This window comes from Lissotriton vulgaris, chromosome 4_1, assembly GCF_964263255.1.
Source record: "Lissotriton vulgaris chromosome 4_1, aLisVul1.2, whole genome shotgun sequence".
NCBI classification, from domain to species: domain Eukaryota; kingdom Metazoa; phylum Chordata; class Amphibia; order Caudata; family Salamandridae; genus Lissotriton; species Lissotriton vulgaris.
In genome coordinates this window covers 16,201,479-16,223,354 of record NC_141691.1, presented here as the reverse complement: position 1 = coordinate 16,223,354, position 21,876 = coordinate 16,201,479, and the positions used below count along the sequence as shown (strand labels likewise).

Here is a 21,876-nt window from a genome sequence, read left to right as displayed (position 1 = left end):
GATATGTAATCTTGAGGAAAAGTGGCCACCCCTACTACCACCTGTGCTATGAAGGAGCAGAAATCTGCCTTAGCCTGCACTGTAAAGTAAGAATTATTGACAGAGGGCTCAAGTGCTAGGTGAACAAAAAATTATAAAAATGAGCATAGGAGTACATCCTGAAAATTAACGCTTTAAAAATGACATTGTAGAAAGAAATACAACATATTCAATCTGGAAAAGAAACGGTAAATAGACAGAACTTTACAATTTATTGAATTTAAAGTAAGCAAAGCGACATTATATATGACCTTCGGGTGGAGAATAGGTGAAATGAAATTGAACCTGGTAGCAAGAAGGTAATTTATTCACAAATAAAATGTAAATAGTTAAGCAGTGAGAAAATAGGGAGAGGTAAAGTACAGATGGTATCAGCAATAATTAGTTTTAAAAGAATGGAAATGGAAAATGACTAAATATCATATATGTTTTTCAATTTAGATTTGCTAGTAGGCTGAGGAGCTATTTCTTTTGTGCCTTAACATAAAGAACACCTTTGTAATCTACCACATCATATAACCGAATCACTTTCCTAGGCAGCATCTCTGACTCCTGAATGACATATCCACACTCCTCAATGGCTTTTCTCACAAAAGCTTCATCGATGCATAGATGTGGAAACTTGAAACTCCCAACCATGCAATATGTTTGCTCAAGGCATGCTATAATTATGAGAAGCCCTCCTTTTTTTAACTGCATTGAAACATTTTTTAGGGCACTGCAGAACTCATCCTTATTAGTCGTATGACATTCCAAGCAATGCTTCAAAAAGAGGCAGTCAGCTGGGGGCACAGAAGAGGGAGAAAATGGGTTGCATTCGTTGACATCATATTTGACGACTCGTGTAATTTTTCCTCGCAGCATATTTTGATTCTCAGCCCATGCGTCCCTAAAAATGTAAATATGTGTACAATTAATACCAACTTTTGTTCATTGGTTGATCTCACCACCACCTTAGATTTATTTTATTACCCTAAAACAATACTTTTCAATACAATGTTGTATCCCACTTGTCCATTGGATAGCCATATTGGTTCTGATGACAGTATATAAACCTAAAATTAATAAATATATAATGTAGATAAAAATACATATATATATATGCATTTACATATACAGAGAGACAGAGAGAGATCATGTGCCATATTACACATTACCCACTACGTATTTTTTATATCACCTGTCAATTTTGAGAAGTTTAATTTCAATTAGAATGTATAGGTTAAGCTAGCATTCAAGAATACATGGGAATGTGGCAAGAACAATGAGGATTGATCAATTTCAGAGGCAGTCACATTTGTCAAATAATTATGGATTTGCTGGTTTTGCCAAATGTGTACGTTCCACCCAAACATTGTTTTTCTAGCTTCAATGAATGAAAACCATACTTCCAGATGTTGTGACATATCATTTGCATTGTTGGTGCAAAAATAAATGAAGAAATACATATTAAATAAAGAAATTGCAAAAGATCTAGCTCCCTAAATTGGCTCATGATCCTAGTCGCCTAGAAAATGATGAAGGTATACAAAATGTTGTTGGGTATTCATGAGTTTTAAATCTATCTATTTATCTATCTATCTATCTATCTATCTATCTATCTATCTATCTATCTATCTATCTATCTATCTATCTATCTATCTATCTATCTATCTATCTATCTATCTATCTATCTATCTATCTATCTATCTATCTATCTATCTATCTATCTATCTATCTATCTATCTATCTATCTATCTATCTATCTATCTATCTATCTATCTATCGATCTATCTTTCTATCTTTTTATCTATCTATCTATCTATTTGATTGTTTGGTGAGACTCTTTACACAGCCGACGGACAACACATATTTCATGCACACTGTGCTTCTTCAGGGTTGTTGCAACATACACAAATACCAATCAATGAATATTTCATTAAATATGTGCATCATATTCTGTAAACACAAACTCTATACATACTATTACAATTATTATTAACAGAACAGAATTGTGTACAATGCAATCTAATAATATCATAAGGCTGTTTACAAAAGTGTAAAATGTTTGCCCTTCCCCATCACTGTCATGAACATTTATCATAGAGAAGAAAAGTATCATATGCCAGTTCAATATGTAAACCCTACCCAAGGGAACTCTATTGCAACTCGGTCAGTTGTTTAGCGTTTGTAGCTGTGACCCATGTGTACCTAGCTACCTGGTTACAACAACTGTCATGCCTAAATTCCTTTTAAAATTCAATAATCATTTACCTTATACTAGAAGCTTTCTTAATCAAGCACTTTATCTAAACAAAATATGACTACTGGTGTTGAAATGTAATCATCTTTCCAAAGGTTTTCTCAAGAGCATTTGTGTTTATTGTGCCAATATGACAGCTACACATAAAACTGTATGCAATGTTTAAGGTTGCTTAGAAACACCCTATTGCCTTCAATTGTAAAGTGAACTGAATCAATGCTGTAGATTCCATGCATGTCAAAACAAAGTGTGTTATTGAAGAGAGAGCCCATGTTAAAGTCTCTGGGGAAAGCAGAAACAGTGTTAATAACATGTTTCATGGCATTGTCAATCTATGGACAGAATAGATGACACCACTTCCATTTCTGTCTTTGGCTTATGTTGGACTACACCAAGACAGTGTGAGGGAAATAGTAATTTAATGTGCAAATATGTCATTCATTAGGATTTACAGTTCTACCCCAGTCAATGTGTCTAGATCATTGCCACCACAGTGCACAATCATGAGGTCAGGGGATACATATTAGTAGTACCTGAATATACATGTCGTCTGACATTATTGAAGTGGGTGTTTTAGACTCTGTCTGCATTTCTGATTAGGTGTGTCAGGTTACAGTCTGGGTGGGATGGTACATCTATAATTGAGCATATGTGTTTCTATGAGTGCAAAAAGCACACTGAATCTTTGGAGTACATCTTTAATCTTTTAAGCGTATACCAAGTTGCCCTATGGCCTACATGTACTTTTTTATCGATGAGTTATACATGGTACAAAAATAGTTAATGTCTTGTGTTGGAGTTGTAAATGTGATGGATGAAATACACATAAAACTGTAGAAGGCCATGGCATGATGCAAGAGTTATGTCTCTCCTTTTTACACTTCAAAGTGGCAATTGTATTAGTAGATATCACAATGAGTGTTTCAGCTTCTATTTAGGACTGTCATTGCACGTGTATGTAGGTTTCTTTGTAAATGACTGACTCTCTTTGTGACATATACATATCTCTAAATGTGTCTATAAACGGCTGCATGTATTGCATCCTGGGTGCGTTGCTGTGTTTTTTTTTACATTGTAGGCAACTGCTTCTATTTATATGGCATAGCAACACCATACCGTAGTTGTGAGTTATATGTTGTAGAACAGCAGTTTATGCCTAGTCTACAAGGTTTAAATGAGAAGATAACCCTGTCATTACATGTGTATGTGAATTTGTTTGTAGACGGCTGCATTTCTTTGATGTTACTTCTATTGGCTCATTCAGATATCTGTGAAGAACTGACACTCTTGAATGTTCCATGCAGAGAAGTGGACTTTGCAGCATGCAGGGACCCTCAGTTTCAGCTGAAGTACCTCCTCTGCCCATCCTCTGAGATGCTTAATATTTATATAGGATGAATGCAATGTATGTATAGATTATTAATGTTATGGATATGTAGATAACATTGTCGCCCCATGGATGAAGTTTGGATGACCATTGTGGAGTGGCGTGGCTCACTGGTTAGAGGTGGCAGACCCGGAAGCAGAGGACGGCCCGGGACCAGGGTTCAATTCCCGACATGGCAGGGTTATGGACCAGGGTCAGCGGACTCGATAATTCTCGCCTCAGTGCCTACTCTTACCAGGGATCACACTCGGCAACTCTGGGAATTAGCTTTCCTCATCTACACAACGGCCCCCCACATACGCTGGGGATGCCTGGTTTCACCTTGGAGATACCCAGTAGGGACCATCTCACAGGGAAAGCCAGGACGGGTTCCCCAGCGGTCTACAGCGCGGAGATACCCCATGTGGGGTGATTTGTGCGCTTTACAAGACATCATTACATTACATTACATTACATTGTGTGTAAAAGGCCTTGTCCTCCGTGTTCAAGGCATTGTGACAATGTTATGCAAAACCAGTAAACAAAAGTAGTTTCAGAGAAATTATTTCAACAATGTTACATATGCAAATTCATGTGAAATGTAATAGTAAAAACATTATTGTGCTGAAGAGTGGACAATGTAAGAAAATGTGCAGTGTTGCTACTTGGGCGTAATCCCTGCACATACCACTGTATACAAATTAAATTGTAGTATTATTTGTAGTATTTAGCAGCATTCAATTGAGGTATGGAGAACTTTCCTATATATGTTTCCTTGCAGAAGTTTAAAAAAGGAAACTAGATCCATGCAAAGTAATAAAGCATGCTTATTTGCAGGAATACTTACTAGCTTCTCTATCAAAGAAAGTGTCCCAAAGCACTTTTCTTCATTTCCGAATGTTAGGTATAACTCGCTTAAAAATTCAAACTTGAATTAGTAGACTTCACTATGACAACATTTCTGCTCTATGTTTAAGATAAAATAATGAAATTCTTATGCATGGTATTGTGGTAGAGAAGGGTTTTGATGATGTACAGTTTTGTTTCTTTTGTTTTAAAGAAGAGTGTAGGGAAAATGAAGATTTCAGTAGCTGCAGGTCGACCGCAACAGCACACCGGAATGAGTGTTGATAATTTTGTACAAGAGTTTAGGAAGGTTAATAATGTTTCTTCAGATGTTCCAAACTGTGTTTGCATTTGTTGTCCACACAAAAGTCAAATTGTAACTGTTTAATTGTTTTTAAAAACTGAAAATGTAACAATGATAAGTGGAGTGACTTGTCAACACAGCAAGATATATTGTAAAAACTGCTACAAGAAGTCAGAGGAAAACAAAATGCCTGCTACAGCAGTTCATGATAAAATTGAAGTCATATCTGTTCCAGAAGTAATTCAACATTTGGAATTGTATTAATTTATGCTTATCCAATGTATACAGGCAGGCACTCCCGATGTTCCAGGGAGTTGTTGTTTAAACTGCCCCTCTTCAGGAAAAAGAAAACATTCAACAACGCTTTCTCTGGGGCTGCACCTAGAATCTGGAATGCACTGCTGCCAAACACTAGAAGAATAACATATTTGTTAAGATTCAAAAAGGAAGCTAAGACTTTCCCAATCGGCAAATTCCTTCCAAAAACTCTCTCAGTGCATATACAGGTCAGCGGCCTAGCAGTATTATTTTGCTCTTTACTTGAAGTCTACCCATGTAAGCCTGTCTATGTCTCATAGATGTAACCTATGCAACTCTTGTGTCATATCATTGACAATGTGTACTATTTGCATTATTTGTACTTCACTGTCTCTTTAATGGGCAGAGGCTGGTGTTGTGCAGTCTTCCACTACTCCTGCTAATGTTTGTATTACCTCCCTCAAGTGTACTCATGATTGCCTATTCCTAATATTGTAAATAGCTTGTTATCTCTTGAAAGTGTTCTAACATCATAAGGGATCACGTTTGCACTCTATAAAACATTGAATAAATAAATAAATATTAGATCTGGTATAGAATAATATTTATTATAAGAATATAGATGATCTTTAGAATATAGCACATATGGGGGTAATGAATAATCCTCAACAGGTCAGGTTGAAAAAGTGGATCGATCCCCATCTGAAGAAATTTACGAACACTACAGTATTCACCCTCTTCAATCCAAAGAAATCATTGGTGACGCTATTGCTCTTTTTCAAATGAAATCTAGAGGAGCTCACTTGAGTGTGTGGGAGAGTTCAGCAGCTCAGTGTTTCTCACATCTGTTTCCTGCTGGACTAGGTGGTAGATGACAAGTCTATACCGATACCAGCTGCCGAGTACAGATCAACTAGATTATACCGAGAGGATCCTATATTTCTACAGTGAATTCCCCTATATATTTCTTCTTTTATTTGAGAGTTAATTGTCAGGCTTTTCGTATTCAGTAAACCATATTCTGAAGACAGGAGTGAATCTCCAAAATATAACTGCAAGGGAATACGTTAAATATTTTCCCGGAAAAGTTGAAAACCTGGAATACAACTTGAATAATTTGATGGCACTAACTCATTTTGGTGTCATCATGGGGAGCTGAAATGAATGTTGAGAAAACTAATAGCACCAACTTAGTTTCTATCTCTCACTTGTGCTGAGTATGAATGGGATGACCTACAGGAATTATTGCAAGAAGAAAACCCAAACATAAAGGACCTCTATCTAAAGACACCAGGATAACTTTGTTCGCTGGATCCTGCAAACATTTGAAGATATTTTTTAGCATCGGCTTTAAGCAACAATGTCTTTAATCTGCAACAAAACTAAACCTCCTCTCTGTGAAGTCATTGATTTATTTGAGTGCAAAGAGAAATATGCTAGAGGTGGTTCACAAGTTCGCATACTGCTCTCTGGGTAAAAGATGTCCTGGAGTTTGGAAAAAACATTGTTAAGTCTGTATTATATATTATAAAGCAGTTTGTGACATGTGCCATCACAAAAGATACTATTGACAAGGGTATCATCATCAATACGAATGCAAAGGAACGTTTTTAACACTATGTCACTTTGGATATCCACGACCTACGATCACAGAAGTAAGAATGAACAGTTTTTTTGCCTGCAGTCAGATACACTGTGCAAATCACCCAAAAATGCATACACCCTGGGAGGAACAGAGGTTTCAAAATATATCAATGACTACAATCCTGTTATTCTGAAGGTGTGGAGTGCAAATATGGATCTACAATTCATTGCAGACAACTCCATTGCTGTTGCTCACCACATGACTTAATAAATCACAAAATAAGAGAAGACAAATGAAAGACATGTGGGGGAAATTTCTGCCCAAAAGAATCTTACAAAAAAAAAAAAAACATTTTCAGCATTAAAATGATTTCCCACAGAGAAATAGGTTTGTGTGAATGCTCAGACAGGGCAAGCTTATCTAATTCATTCTCCAAGTCAAGAGGCATTCTATAGGTAAGCCTAGGCTTTGAAAGTAGTCATAATAGAGAATAAAAGTATTTTTTAGAAATACAATACCTGGCAGAATTTGAACCAAAGAGTAGAGATATTCTGAAGACTAAAATCCTGGATACATACCACCCAAGTAGGAGTCCTCATCTTGAAAACAGGTGTCTATAAAAAGTTATTTAGCATTATACAGATAATTAATTAATTAATTGTGGGTTTATATAGCGCTAGGATAGACTCCCGGAGGAGTATCTCCGTGCTTCGACCGCTGCGAAACCCTTCCTGGCTTCCCTGAGAGATGGTCCCTTAATGGGTATCTCCAGGGTGAGACCAGGCATCCCCGGCGGTCTGGTGGGGCCGTTAGTGCAGATGAGGCAAGCTTATGCCCAGAGTTGCCGAGTGTGATCGCTGATCAGAGTGGGCACCGAGGCGAGAGAATTATCGAGTCCGCTGACCCTGGTCCAGAAACCTGCCGCGTCGGGAATCAAACCCTGGTCCCGGGCCGTCCTCTGCTCTCGGGTCTGCCGCCTCTAACCAGTGAGCCACACTACTGCACATATATGTAGTCATTGGATGGGATGGTTGTTTAGTAAGACACAATAAAAAAAGCGTATTAACTTCAGAAAACATAATAGCCAAACTACAGTAAAAATAGAGGGGGATATGTACAAGTTCCTATCGCCACAGTCGCTATTACCATTGGAACGTCACTTTTTGTGATGTTCCCATGGCGATAGGGGCCTTGCCTTATGTACAATGCAGCCTTGTACATAAGGCACCCTTTCACACTATGTTTAGCATGAAAGTGGGGTGGAGTGGGTGTTGTGGTGGGCATTCCACCGCAAAACGCATTGTATTTGATGCTGCTCCCTATGTTCAAAGGTAGTGTACATAGGAGGTAGTGCCAAATTTAAGACCAGGAAATTCCTGGTATTAAAATGGCAAAAAACAAGGAGAGTGCATTATTTCTCCTCATTTTTGCTTTTTCCTTGTGTGCTGCCTTCTGCAGCACACATGGAAAAAGCAAAATTCCATAGTTTGTTTATGCACAGGAAGGTGTTCATTCCTGTACATAAACAAACCTTTTAAAAATATGCCATTTTGTAACTTTCATGTGTGCTGCATGAAGCAGCACACATGAGAGTGACAGAATGGCATTTTAGGATTGTTTCTGTGCAGAATCTTTTTTTGAAAAACGGTTCTGAAAATAATCTTACTTATTATTCAACTCTGTTTATAATTTGAAAACATTTAGTAATTTTTCTGTACTTTTTCAAAAATAAAATGGCATCAAAATAAATATAAGTTCATACAGAATAGCAAAGTAATATCCAAAAATGAACACTGTGCACCTCATCAATGTCCTACATAATGCCAACAGACTGCTTTCCAACATTTAGGGTGGCATTGCAATCCAAACCCCAAGATGTAATTGAGGAGAGATATTTGGCTGTCACCTCTTCACCTCTGAGGGCACAGTAGTTAGTGTTGTAGGTGCTGCTGCTGTAAATGCTCTTGGCTGGTTTTTCTCTCTTTAATTTTGTGCCATTTTCAATTGTCTTCTGTAATATGGGGCCTATTAGGATTGCGGTGAAATACGCATTCTCCAGTTCGGCGGAAGCCACCGCCGGCCCGGAGGATGCCGATTCACCGCTGCGGACCTCGAAAACACCACCAGCCACATTAGGATGGCGGTGTTATCAGCGAAGGATGGCAAGTCCGTCCGCCGCTGATCCGCGGGATGTTGTCTGCAATTTAGTGGCCGTGTCTGCAAGACACTGCCAGCCAAATTACGAAGGGTGAGGAAACATGCTTTTCCGCTGCAGATTTTCCGCCGTGGAAAAGCATGTGTACCTTTGCTTATGGTGGCCTGTTGCGGGCCCTCAGGGTTTTGGGGGGTGGGGGGTGCACATGGGGAGTACCTATGGTATCCCCCTGCATATGCATGCACAAAGCGGCAGGCACCGCGCGGTGCCTGCCGCTTTTGCAGGCATATGCAAAGCATGCAATTTTAACCTTACGGTGGGCGCTGCTTCAAGCAGCACCCGCCGCAAGGTTAAAGATACGGGATGTGACCGCCAGGGTGGCGGTCACATCCTAATTTGCATGGGGGGACGGCGGAACCCCTGCGGACGGTCCCTCCACCTCGGGGGTGGCAGACGGGCGCAGGTCCGTCTGCCATCATAATCGGGCCCTGTGTATTTAAGTGGAGGAACATTGGCCTAGTACCACAAACATAGTTTTTTGCCATACCACACAAAAGTGTTTTGTTGCACAAAGAATATTCTACTCATTTTACCGAAGAGATAGCAAAAAAATCCTAAGCCACACTTTGCTGCTTGTGTGGTGGCCTTTTCCCTCCTGCTTGACTTTGCAGATGTTCTTGCTCTTCAGTTGACCCTGGTGCCATTTAATTGTTGTAGAAAACACAACATTTATTTAAAATTTATTTATTTAAAATCTTATATAGCGCGCAGCTACCCTTGGGCATCCCGGCGCTTCCAGACAACATTGGATGTTAAAGGGGACAGCATTGAGGCGTTATGCCGGAAACAGGAAGGTTTTAAGACCTTTGCGGAAACGCAGTATGCAGGGCTCAGCTCGAAGTTTTAGGGGGAGCAAGTTCCAGAGCTTTGCTGTGTTAAATGAGAATCTTCTCCCACCAGTGCGGGCCTTTTTGACTCTAGGCACCATCAAGAGATGTTTCGTGTCTGACGCAGCGTTCTGCCAGCTTTATAGGGAGTCACTAGATTTTTTAAAATAAGGGGACCTTTGCCTGCGAGAATTTTATGAGCGGTACAAAGTGCCTTAAAGGTCACTCTCTCCCGCACGGGGAGCCAATGCAGTGCCTTCAATGCCGGTTTCGCAGATTGCGTCCTCGGAATGTCCATGAGCAGCCTTGCCGCTGCATTTTGGACCTGTTGAAGAGTCTTAAAGGTTGATTCAGGGGCGCCCAAAAAGATGGTGTTACAATAATCGAGTCTAGATGTTATGAGACCCTGAATCAGCAGCTTCCTCGATGTTACCGGTAGTAGAGGGAAGATTTTCCGAGCCGACCTGAGCAGGGCATAACATACTCCTGCTGTTTTCTTGGCTTGGGTGCGGAAAGACAAGTCTGGTTCTAGCCAGACTACAAGGCTTTTGATCACATCTTTGGGGGCCGGGGGATCGCCCATACATCCCGGCCAACTAAGCGGCAGGAGAAGGGTGGTTTTACTCCCCAGCAGCAGTATTTCCGTCTTAGAGCCGTTTAACTTAAGGGAGGAATCTCCCATCCAAGTGTGAACATCTGCCAGGCAGGAGTTCAAGATGTCAGGATTGTCGGCCAGATGTGATAAGGAAACCACTAGCTGCGTATCGTCAGTGTAGCTGACGATTTTGATGTCATATGGGGATACTACGTCCTCCAGGGGGGCCATATATACATTAAATAATGTGGGGCTCAATGACGAGCCCTGTGGCACTCCACACTGGAGGGGAATGGATTTGGATCTCTCAGGGCCCTCCCACACCTGGTAGGAACGATCCGAGAGAAAAGATCTCAGCCACTGCAGGGCCGCCCCGGAGACCCCTACCTCAGCCAGCCGTCGGATCAACACCTGATGGTTCACAGTGTCAAACGCCGCGCTGAGGTCCAGGAGGATCACCGCCACTGACCCTCCTGAGTCCAGGATGCATCTTGCCTCCTCAACAACTACCAAGAGGGCCGTGTCTGTGCCCTGACCTGGGCGGAATCCAATTTGTGATGGTCGAAGGAGTCCATTCGACTCCAAAAAGGCTGACAGCTGCCTGTTGACCAACCGTTCAGCAACTTTGCCGAGGCCTGGCAAGAGCAAGATAGGAGACAAAAAAGATTCCCAAATTCTCCCTTCTTTTAAATATCCCCAATATAGCTCCACAAGTGTTCCAAGACCACAGAGAAGCATTCAAGAAGAACAGGTGGGAACTTCCTTTCAACATTAATCAAAAGTGATTCCTCCAATCAGATCTCTTCATTTCCAGGTCCTATAATCTTCATGCATACCAGCATTTTTGCAAACACTGACGTCATCACTGTGAGGGAAGTAGTTTATTGATATATAGTAGAAACATGTCGTTGTGTAATTGCATGTGTATATGAGAATCACATCTGAAGTGATACTCGGTTACTTCTCAAGAAGGAGAATTTATTTTGTTGCTGATGATAGACATCATAGCTCCAAACCTGTTGTTAAAATACCTGAAGGGATCCAAGGAATAAACTCTGCCAGCTGTCTTCAAATAGTTATTCTTCCTGTTTGAATTTACTTCACTCAGGATTTCTAGGTCATTCCACATATACTCAGTTCAACTGAGTGTAAGACACCAAGTAAATGCTCCTAGGTTTCTCACTTGCATTTAAGTTCACCATAACAACAATACCAATACTCGTTGGTACCACGTTAACATGTCATCAAATTAATTAAGTTATATTCCTAGTTTTCATCCATTTCATGAACTCTCAATGAATTCCCTTGCAAAGAGATTATGTAGATGAAGTCATGTCTTCAATATATAGTTAACAGCCTATGAAAGTCCAAATAACTCACTTTCAAACAGAAGACGAAATATGTTGGGAATACGCTGCCAAAAACTTGGATCTGAGTATAATCTTGTTGGCCGTTAATCAGATGCTGGTATCCGTATTGGGTGGCCATCAAAGAGTTCACTTTCTCCAGCGTAGTTAAATCATTTGAAGGGGGTTTAAATGCCAAATCAGCCAAGCAGTAGAACAGGATGCACAACCTTAAGTGTGCCATGTCTAAGCTATGTCTAAAGGCCTACTTCCCTGGATGGCTGACTTAGTTTTGTAAGTTCTTTACTAAACTTTACTTGACATAATCTTTGATATTTTCCTTTTTTTCTAACTACTTTTTTAAATAAATAACTTTATTCTCTTACCAGTAGGATGTTGTTTCTATAATATTCTATCCATTTTCCTCTTTTTTTCTGAGTTCTCTGAAAGCAGTAATGTTTTATTTTTTGTTCTTTTCTTCTACATCCCTTTATTTTACCATTAATAAATAATCATAGATATATGATTATGTTACTATGTTGGCATATCTACAGTGTACCTTAGAGGTCAGTTTTAATTGTAGATAAATCATCTGAACGGGGTGTACATGCCAAATCAGCCTAGCAGTAGAACAGTATGCACAGCCTCTAGTGTCTAAGCTATATCTAAAGGCCGACTTCCCTGCCTGACTGACTTGGTTTTGTAAGTTTTTTACTAGACATCTGAATGAGTGTCTTATTCCCATACGTGAGGGTTTGTTTCCATATATAAGCAAGTTTATTGCTATATTACTGACTTTGTTTGTGACTGTCTAGTTCACTTGATCTATATGTCAGGGATGGTGCAAATTGACTCTTGGGTGTTTTAGTTACTATTAGGTTATTTAACTGAGTGTGCCACTCTCTTCATTAGTGCCACACACATAAGAAATTTGCTGTTGCATGTGAATGAATGTTTAGATGATTCGGACACTGTCTTGGCAGGTGTATTTGTGGCTTTCTTCTTTTATATGTGCTTATAACGCATTCCAATCAGATAAAACATTAGATGTATAACTGAGCCAATGGGATTGTAAGTGCGTATATAGCTCACTCAGACTTCTAAGAACGTGTGCTAGCCTTTATATAAATACAACATATGCTATTGCTTAGCTACAGGCTACCTTTGTGCTATGAAACATGTGGTAAAATAACAAAGTCATGCTTGTCAATATGTTTTAAATATCAAGATGGATGAGCAGTAGCACTGTATGCACAGCCTCAAGTGTAGCACGCTCTTAGACATGTGTGTCAGTAAGTAAGTGGGGGTTAGGGAGTTTCTATATGTAAGTACGTTTCTCCTTTTGTGACTGCATGACTGTGTAATTGTATATGTAAAGGAGTAGCATGGAATTATTGTTAGGTGTGTTACTTACTATTTGGTTAGTTGAATGAGTATACCACTGCCTCTGTTAATGCTACATACATAAGAGTTGGTTCTGTGCTTGTGTCTCAGGGGGTTTACTAGTTGGTCTCTTTTTTGGATGTGCTTATATAAGATACAAATCAGGGTGCAAGAGTAGATATATATTTGATTGTATAGGCCTTTAAGTGACAACAAAAAGGTGGGACAGAGATCTGGGCCTAAATCCATTGTTTTTTTGCTCGCCATTCCAGTTTGAACCCATTTGATATGCAAATCAGTCTAACCCAGTGCCTCATAGGAACAGTCCAACCTGAACTGCCAATCCAGGTCCTCCCTGGACTGGAAACAAGCATCCTAGGACTGGTTTCGGGCTTTCAGCCCTCATCAGCAATGATAGCTTGATTCCTGTGGCATGGAGTGCACGGTAATCACGTCTGAGCATACTTGTCACACCCAGGGTGAAAAATGCAAAAACAATAGTTCGATGAACAGAATGCAGAACAATATCATACCATTACCTCAATACAAAGATCCGGCCCTAAATCCATCATTTTTTTGCTCACCATGCCATTCCAGTTTGAACCCAGCCATATGCAAACCAGTCTTGACCCTGTGCCCCATGGGAACAGTCCAGCCCGAACTGCCAAGCCAGGTCTTCCCTGGACTGGAGACAAGCATCCTAGGACTAGTTTCGGGCGTTCAGCCCTCATCAGCCAGGATAGCTTCATTCCAGTGGCATGGAAAGCATGGGACTCACGTCGGAGTATACCCGTCCCACTCGGGGTGACAAATGCATAAAAAAACAGTTGATGGACAGAATACAGAACAACGTCATACATTCACCCCAGTACAGACATCTGGGCATAAATCCATAGTTTTTTTACTCACAATGCCATTCCAGTTTGAACTCAGTCATATGCAAATCAGTCTTGACCCTGTGCCCCATGGGAACAGTCCAGCCCGAACTGCCAAACCAGGTCCTCCCTGGACTGGAAGCAAGCATCCTAGGACCAGGTTTGGGCTTTCAGCCCTCATCAACCAGGATATCTTGATTCCAGGGGCATAGAGAGCACAGGACTCACGTCTGAGCATACCCGTCCCATGCAGGGTGACAAATGCAAAAACAGCAGTTGATGAACAGAATGCAGAACAATATCATACATTCACCCCAGCACAGAGATATGTGCATAAATCCATTGGTTTTTTTGCTCACCATGCCATTCCAGTTTGAACCCAGCCATATGCAAATCAGTCTTGACCCTGTGCCTCATGTGAACAGTCCAGCCGAACTGCCAAGCCAGGTCCTCTCTAGACTGGAAACAAGCATCCTAGGACCTGTTTTGGGTTTTCAGCCCACATCATCCAGTATAGTTTGATTCCAGTGGCATGGAGAGCACGGGACTCACGTCTGAGTATACCAGTCCCACTCGGGGTGACAAATGCAAAAACAGCCCAGCCCAAATTGGAAGCTCAGGTGACGGATACCAAGTTGAAGTTGAAGATGGACGATTTAGAGAACAGGCTTAAAAGGAACAATCTCAGAGCAATGGGTATACCCGAGGGATCGGAGGGTGGCGATCCACAGAGATTCATCATTGAGCTATTCAAGGCGGCCTTTCCGGAACTATCTGCATGGTCTTGGGAAACTGAAACACAAAGAGCCCATAATAATTATGCAGAGCGATGCTTGTTTTGTTTTGAAAATTTCTGCTCTGCCAACTGATATTAGAGAAGGCAAGACCTGACCAGAAGCGAATATTTAATAATTGCACATTCTTTGTACTTCAGGATTATTGTCAAGCTATGGTAGAATGAAGATGGTGACTGAGGCAACTTTGCCCTATGTGTGGAAGCCACCAAAAAGAAAATGAGCAACACATCCTCTTTTTCTGCCCAGTATATGCACAGGCCAGGAAAAGATGGATAAAACCAATATGCCTAGCGCTAGGTGTGAGATCATGTACACAGGCTCTGAGAATTCTCTCCACTAACACAACTCAACCTATAATATTTAGTGTTAGTAGATTTTTGCATTGTATTTTTTTCCAAAGGAAAAAACTGGGATATCAATTGTAAATGGGATCAACTCCAGAGATAGAATTGTCAAAAAAAAATTTAAGTAATTATTGGGGAGCCCACTGCAGAACTCTATTGTTGTTGTGCATAATTGTCTCTAACACAAATGAATTGTTTTTAATCAATGGTTTTTTTATGTTCCATGCTGTACAGTTTTACCTTGCTTTTATTGTATGCATATGAATTGTTTCTTTTATGGCATCAAAGCCGAAATAAAGAATCTTTAAATTGAAATTGACTGAGGCAGATTATTCAACACTTGCTAAAGAGGGGGCTCAATTCATCTTACTGAGCACGGCTATACTGAAGGGGACAATAGAAGACAAAACTTATTTTTTCACGTCAGAGATATTGGCCAAAGAATATGTAGACTCCTTGGAAGGAAGGGGGAAAAACAAGAGTAGGGGTAGAGGCACAATTGGAGCTTGAAAAAGGAAGAATCGAAACAAAAGAATGCAATACTAAAAGGGGAAAAAATATATTAGGAAGCAAAATTCCCTGGGAAACTACAGGGGTATAGTTTGCATGAATTATATCACTTGAATGTTTTTCTTTTGTGTTTTAGGAATTAAAGGGTGGGCACTGATATTACTGTTCACGGGGGTGTTGGGAGATTGGGTGGAGGAATGGGGTAGGCCCACACCATTTTTAGGTGGTGGGGTGAGGGTGGAGGGGTGGGGTGGACATGGGGAAGGGGGAAGACAAGGGGGTGGACATCCAAAATACAAGAGGCAGGGAACTACACAGATTACAAATCTGCTATCAGTGATCAGCTCCAAAAGGGGAAGAGTTCAGGCAAAAAGAGAAAGGTTGAGGGCAAGCCCAGATGGGAGTGGGTCAGAGGCTAAGGAGGAGGTAAGTAAAACTAATTTCAGCAGGAGTATAGCATAACCAAATGGTGGATGATAGGGTATCTATAGTTACACTTAATGTTTGTGGGCTAAATGACGGAGCCAAAAGGCAGAGAGTGTCACCAGTGCTGAACTTTTGGAAGAATGATTTCATTTGCCTCCAGGAGACCCACATTCCCTGGTGTAAAAGAAAGCTGCTGTCATAGCTTGGCTACGATCCTTTAGGGTGTACTCAGGAAGGCTTACCTCTACGGGGGTAGCCATACGAGGGGAGCGTTCTCACTGTACTGTTCTCCAAAAATTATCAGATAGAAAGGGGAGGTGGGTAATATTAGATTGTAAGATTGGAGTAGGACACTTTATGCTTTTTTCAATTTACGGGGCAAATATTGAAGAGGCCAATATGCTGGATAATTAACATATTGAGCTGTCAAAGTGGCCAACACTGGAACTATTTCACAGAACTAATCTGAGATAAAATCCCTAACTTACTACTTTTGATATTTACAGAAGGCATTTAGTAGTAGCAAATTTAGGACTCTTAACTTTACAACTTCTAAACTGAGATAAAATCCTAAATGTACTACTTTTGGTATTCACAAAAGGCATTTAGTAGTAGTAAAGTTAGGACTCCTCCTGGAGCCCTTGATGTCCCTAAGGACCGCTTTGGAGAAAAGGCAAACTGCTCATCCTCTCGTGTCCTTTGGATCTCAGGACACAAGTAGACTTCATCCTCTGAGCAGCACTGCACCAGGTGCGGCATTTGCAGAGTGGTATAAAAAGGGGGTGTGGCTTCTGACCACTTTCAGCAATCCAGGTGTTTGGCGCGTACTGGAAGTACCTGGTAGGATAGTTGGCCCCAGGGAACCTCAGGAATGAAAGGGATGCTCTAACTTAGAACACGCTAGTTTCTTCACTAGTTTCCATTCATTTTCTCCAAATTTATTTCATCATGTAGACAAATCGAAACTTCCTATATTTTCAACTTCCATGATTCTTGTGAACAAAATTTTCTTCTTTGTCTCAATTAATCTCCAATGGTCAACAAATAACATCCACCCAATGCATTTCGGGTCAAATGAAACTGACCCTTCGTCAGGGGTCTATAAAAAATGAAACAGGACCAATTAATTCATTGTCCTACTATTCAATATCACAGTGCTGGTAATATACAATGAAAAAGAAAGGAAAATGAACCGGTGAAAATAAAGCTTCAAAGTGATGACTATTACAATGAAGAGTTAACATAACATGAGTGACATTAATATACGTTTTAGGTGATGCCCAACTTATTCAATTACACCATCTTTTTCCTGTGACGCAACGATATAAACAAATTGCAGTAACTCGCATTCATGATGTCCTACTAAATACATGCATTACGCGCAAAATTGCTATCTGGCACACATCAGCACTAACGGGTCTACTTACGAGAGACCGGAGGGTCCAAGACTGCGGATATACAAACTCTCTGTTTCCAATAGTTAGGTTACGCGCCTAATGCTACAGATTTACAAGAACCAAATGTCCGGTCACCTGATCGGCAAAGGAGCCAATCAACAGCGACCTGGCAAGTAACACACATCACGTGGTGAGGTATGTGAAGGCTTCACGGAAGTAAAAACGCTCTGTTCAGTATTGAATGACAACAGATGTTACATGTTGCAAAAACTGGAATGAAAGTGCACATAAATAAAATCCTAAGTATAACGAAAGAAACATGGATGCGCTGTAATACGTTTAAAAAAGTAACAGAAACGAAAAATATCTAATAAGAATACATGACATTATAACCACTACTTAATCAGGCCCAGCATGTGTTTAAAGTCAATGCTGGAAAAACTTGCATTCTAGAAAAAACATGAATAACCTATGCGGTCATTAGGTCCAATAGGAAGGGCAGAGTTCAACCTTTTGATCCAAAAGTATTCTGATCTCAGTCTTTGTTTAATTGGATCCTGGTCTCGGCGTTGTGTGATCTTCTCTAATACCATGAAACGTAGTTGAGCAATTTGGCTTCCATCCAATGACATGCTATAGTGGATTTAGTGTTCATTAATCTTATATTGCTTGTATGTTCAGTTATACGTGTTTTAACCTTCCTTTCTGTCTGTTCCACGTATACTTTGCCACACGAGCATTTGATGACATAAACACAATTCATGGTGTCGCAAGTACTTTTATGATTGAGTTCAATTTGGTGTCCTTTAGTGGGATGTGTGAATTGGTTTCCAACAATAACATTCCCGCAATGGATGCAGTTTTGGAATTTTTGCATGCCTCGATGAGTTGTGCTGATTTTCTTTGGAATGTTCAGTAGTTCTTTTATGTTTTTCGATCGTTGAAAGGCAAATGTGATCTTGTCATTATATAAATCTTTTAAATCAGGTTCTAACTGAATTAATCTCCAATGTTTGTTAATGATCTTTTTGATCTTGGATGAGTCAGTAGAATATTTGATTACACATACCGTTTTAGTTTCTTGAGATTTTGTCTTCTCTTTCAACAAGATATCTCGAGATTGTGTAGCCACTTTTTTTAACGACGTTTCCAGGACATCATCTGGATAGCCTCTTAGGTGATATTTGATCGTTTGTTCTTGTAAAGTGGTTGTCAAGTCTGCCTCATTGGAGGTGATACGTTTCATTCTGATATATTGCGATGTTGGTAAGTGTTTTTTGAGTGATTCAGGATGGAAACTCTGAAATAGTAATGAAGAATTTTTGTCTGCCTTTCCGATGTGTACATTGGTGATGATGGTATTCTGTTGAATTCTCACTTCCACATCAAGAAATGCAATGGACTGTTCATCAATGGTATGGGTAAATTTGATACGGTCATTGTGTGCATTCAACATCATAATGTTGTTTTCAAGCTTTTGACAACATCCTCTCCATATTATGAATAGGTCATCTATGTACCTTTTGTATATAATCAAATGTTCCGTCCATGCTGGATTTTCCAAAATGAAATCGGTTTCAAATTTTCTCATGAAGATATTGGCGTACGAGGGAGCCCCCCCCCGAACCCCATAGAAGTTCCACTGCTTTGGTTATAGAATTTTCCTTCCCACTCAAAATAACTGCAATACAATGCGAATTGCATCAATTCCATGATTAACAATTTTTGTGACTCCTCTAAGTCACTGTTGACTAGTCTTCATTCCAGTGCTTCAATCCCTTAATTGTGTGGAAAGGAGGTATAAAGGGCCGTGACGTCAATGGTACATAATAAATATGACTCATTTCTCTCAAGTTCAATGGTTTTCAATAGATTCAAAAACGAAGTGGTGTCCTTTATGTATGTTGTGCTCATTTGTACAATGGGTTGTAGAAACTTATCTATGAATTTCCCAATGGGTTCAGAGATCGACCCACACACCAAGACGATGGGTCTGAATGGAGGATTAATGGGATCTTTATGTATTTTTGGCATCATATATAGTTTTGGCCGTCTGGGATATTTCATGTCAAAAATTTTTTTTTTTTTTTTCATTAATCCAATTCATGTCGTATGCGTGATCGATGATTTTCTGAAGAATGAGTTGGTGTTCGCTTGTGGGATCTGATCCTAGAGGAAGATATGTGTCCAAATTGTTGACATGGTTGTTCACATTCTTGATATAAAAATCAGTGTCCATGACTACTAAGGCACCACCTTTATCTGCCTTCTGAAATGTTAACTGTTTGTCATTGCTTAGATTTTTCAAAGTGTTCCATTCTCTGGGGGATAAGTTACTCTTTTTCGGTTTGGCAAGCGTTATTTGTTGAATGTCTGTGAGGACCGACCGTTCAAAGGCTTCAAGGGTCTTATGTGTGAAAGGTGCACAAAAAGAACTTTTTGGTTTGAAATCTCTTTCCCAATCATTATCTGGCTGGCTGAATATCTTTGCTATCTTTAAAGAAATATTTCAATTTTAAAGATCTGAAAAATTTGAATAGAGCAATATCAGTTTCTGCTGGATTGGAGTGATATGTGGGTACAAATGTGATCCCTTTGTTCAGAAGCTTTATTTCTGCTGTGGTAAGATTTTTAGATGAAATGTTTCACGATCAGTTGACTTTCAACTTCTGGCTCCTCTTCCTTTCTGCGATGCTTTTCTCTGTTTCTGCGTCCCCTTCTTGTGATTCTGTTGTTATCGGTGGAGCGTTTGCAGCCAGGCTGATGTCTAAAAAACCCACTTGAGGGATCAAACTGCTGGTTGATGGTTTATCTATTGGTGTGTCGGATTTTTCTGCTGGTATATTTAGTTTGGTTATAGGTCCTCTCGAAGGGGCTATGTCTGAATCTGACACAATGCTCTCTTGGGATGAAGTTGTTGTGGTCTTTTTTGATTGTTGTTGTTGTTGTGGTTGCCATTTCCTTTGGTTGTAAATGTCAGCCAAGTATAAACTTCTTCAAGTTTATAATCCAAAGTATCTCTGCGATACTTACGTACTTTTCGATCATTAACTTCCTTGCCATATTTTTCAAGTTTACTGTTTACGTCTTCTAACACTTTTTGTAGATCTGGAACTTTATTAATTTCAGTGTGTAAAATCTAGATTTCTTCTTCCAATTCCATCAGCACATTGGAAAGTTCCTCTATAATGAACAGAATCAGGTCTAAGGAACATTTGTTCAAGATTTGGTACAAAAGTTCTACGAATTTTTTGCTATTTTTGCACAGCATTGGCTTAAGAGCTATCCTAAGGCCCCTGGGTATTCTTTTGTTCTTGTGGTAGTGGATTAACGTGGTGGCGTGCATCCTCTGGTTAATCTCTTTTTTGCTCATGTATTCAAATTATTAATTGTGCAGTTGTGGTTTTTTGTGGAGTGAATTGGCTGGTCTCCTGGATCAAATCATATATTTCAAGTGCTGCTTCTGGAGTGAAGGCTAAAGTATCAGCTTTGTTGGTCGTTAATAGTGCAATGTCATCTAGTTGCATGGTTCTGATGTGGTGCAGGCGGGGATGGGCGGGACTGAAGATAGAACAACAACAAAAGTGTTATCCCCGTGCACTCTATTTTTTACAAGATTATCCGAATGTTTTAAACTTTTTTGTTGGCGCAACTCGTGTCACAAGGCGTCCACCCTTGTCTTATGAATAATTTGTGCAATAATCCTGTACAGGACATTATGCATGTACTGTTTATTTGTCCTGCTCTATTAGTATGTCGTCGTAAATGGATAAGGCCTATCTGTTTATCTTTATCTATTATCTCTGCACGGGCTCTGACAGATTCCATTTATGTACCACCAAATACAATATTTTATCATAGAATTTTTTACTTTTTTAAGTGTTTTTTAGATCTATATTGAAACATTTATATGCTGGGTATTTTAGTTAAAATTGATTTTACTCTGATGTTTTTATATTTATAACATTTGTATATTATAGTTGAATGTTTTGAAAATGTAAATTTTAAATTTTATGTGGATCTCTTCGGAGTTCCAAGATCATAAATAAATAAATTGTCAATTGTCGGAGCGAGGAGTGGGGGAAGGTTGGATTTTATGAGATTCAAAGTGTTTCAATGTTGAAACAATTAAAATATTAGTTTGGTTTTGAATTTCTGTGGGAAGATATTTGATTGGTTATCTTCAAGATTAGAGTGTAAAATGAGAGGGAAGCAATGCCATTTTGTGCTTGCTGTCACTGGTGCACTGTTCAGAGATTCTGCTTAAGAAAATCTGCTGTGTGATTGACACTGTTCTAAAACTACAAAAGCATATCTAAAGGTGAGTTGTTAATTTGTAAGGGGATCTATGTTGAGCAGTTTAAGTTAAATTGAAAAATGTATTCTAATGTGGAAGCAGGAGTTTATTTGAATTTTGAATGTGTCTGCTTAGGAAAAAATATTGTGAAAGGAGCATTTGGTATGTTGATGTGTTTGAGGAGATATTTTTTTTGCAGTACAGTGCTGTTGTTAAAAACTATA

At 39.6% G+C, this 21,876-nt stretch overlaps 1 protein-coding gene across 1 annotated transcript in view; it reads right to left on the bottom strand.

Annotated features, from left to right (window-relative positions):
* Nucleotides 1-232: 232 nt before the first annotated feature.
* Nucleotides 233-21,876, bottom strand: part of LOC147718229 (nicotinamide N-methyltransferase-like) — a 77,852-nt gene continuing 56,208 nt past the window's right edge. Inside the window, exon 3 of the mRNA XM_086966649.1 lies at nt 233-928. Within this exon, the coding sequence (XP_086822775.1) occupies nt 502-928 (427 nt within the window). The 3' untranslated portion in view covers nt 233-501. The remainder of the gene's footprint in view (nt 929-21,876) is intronic.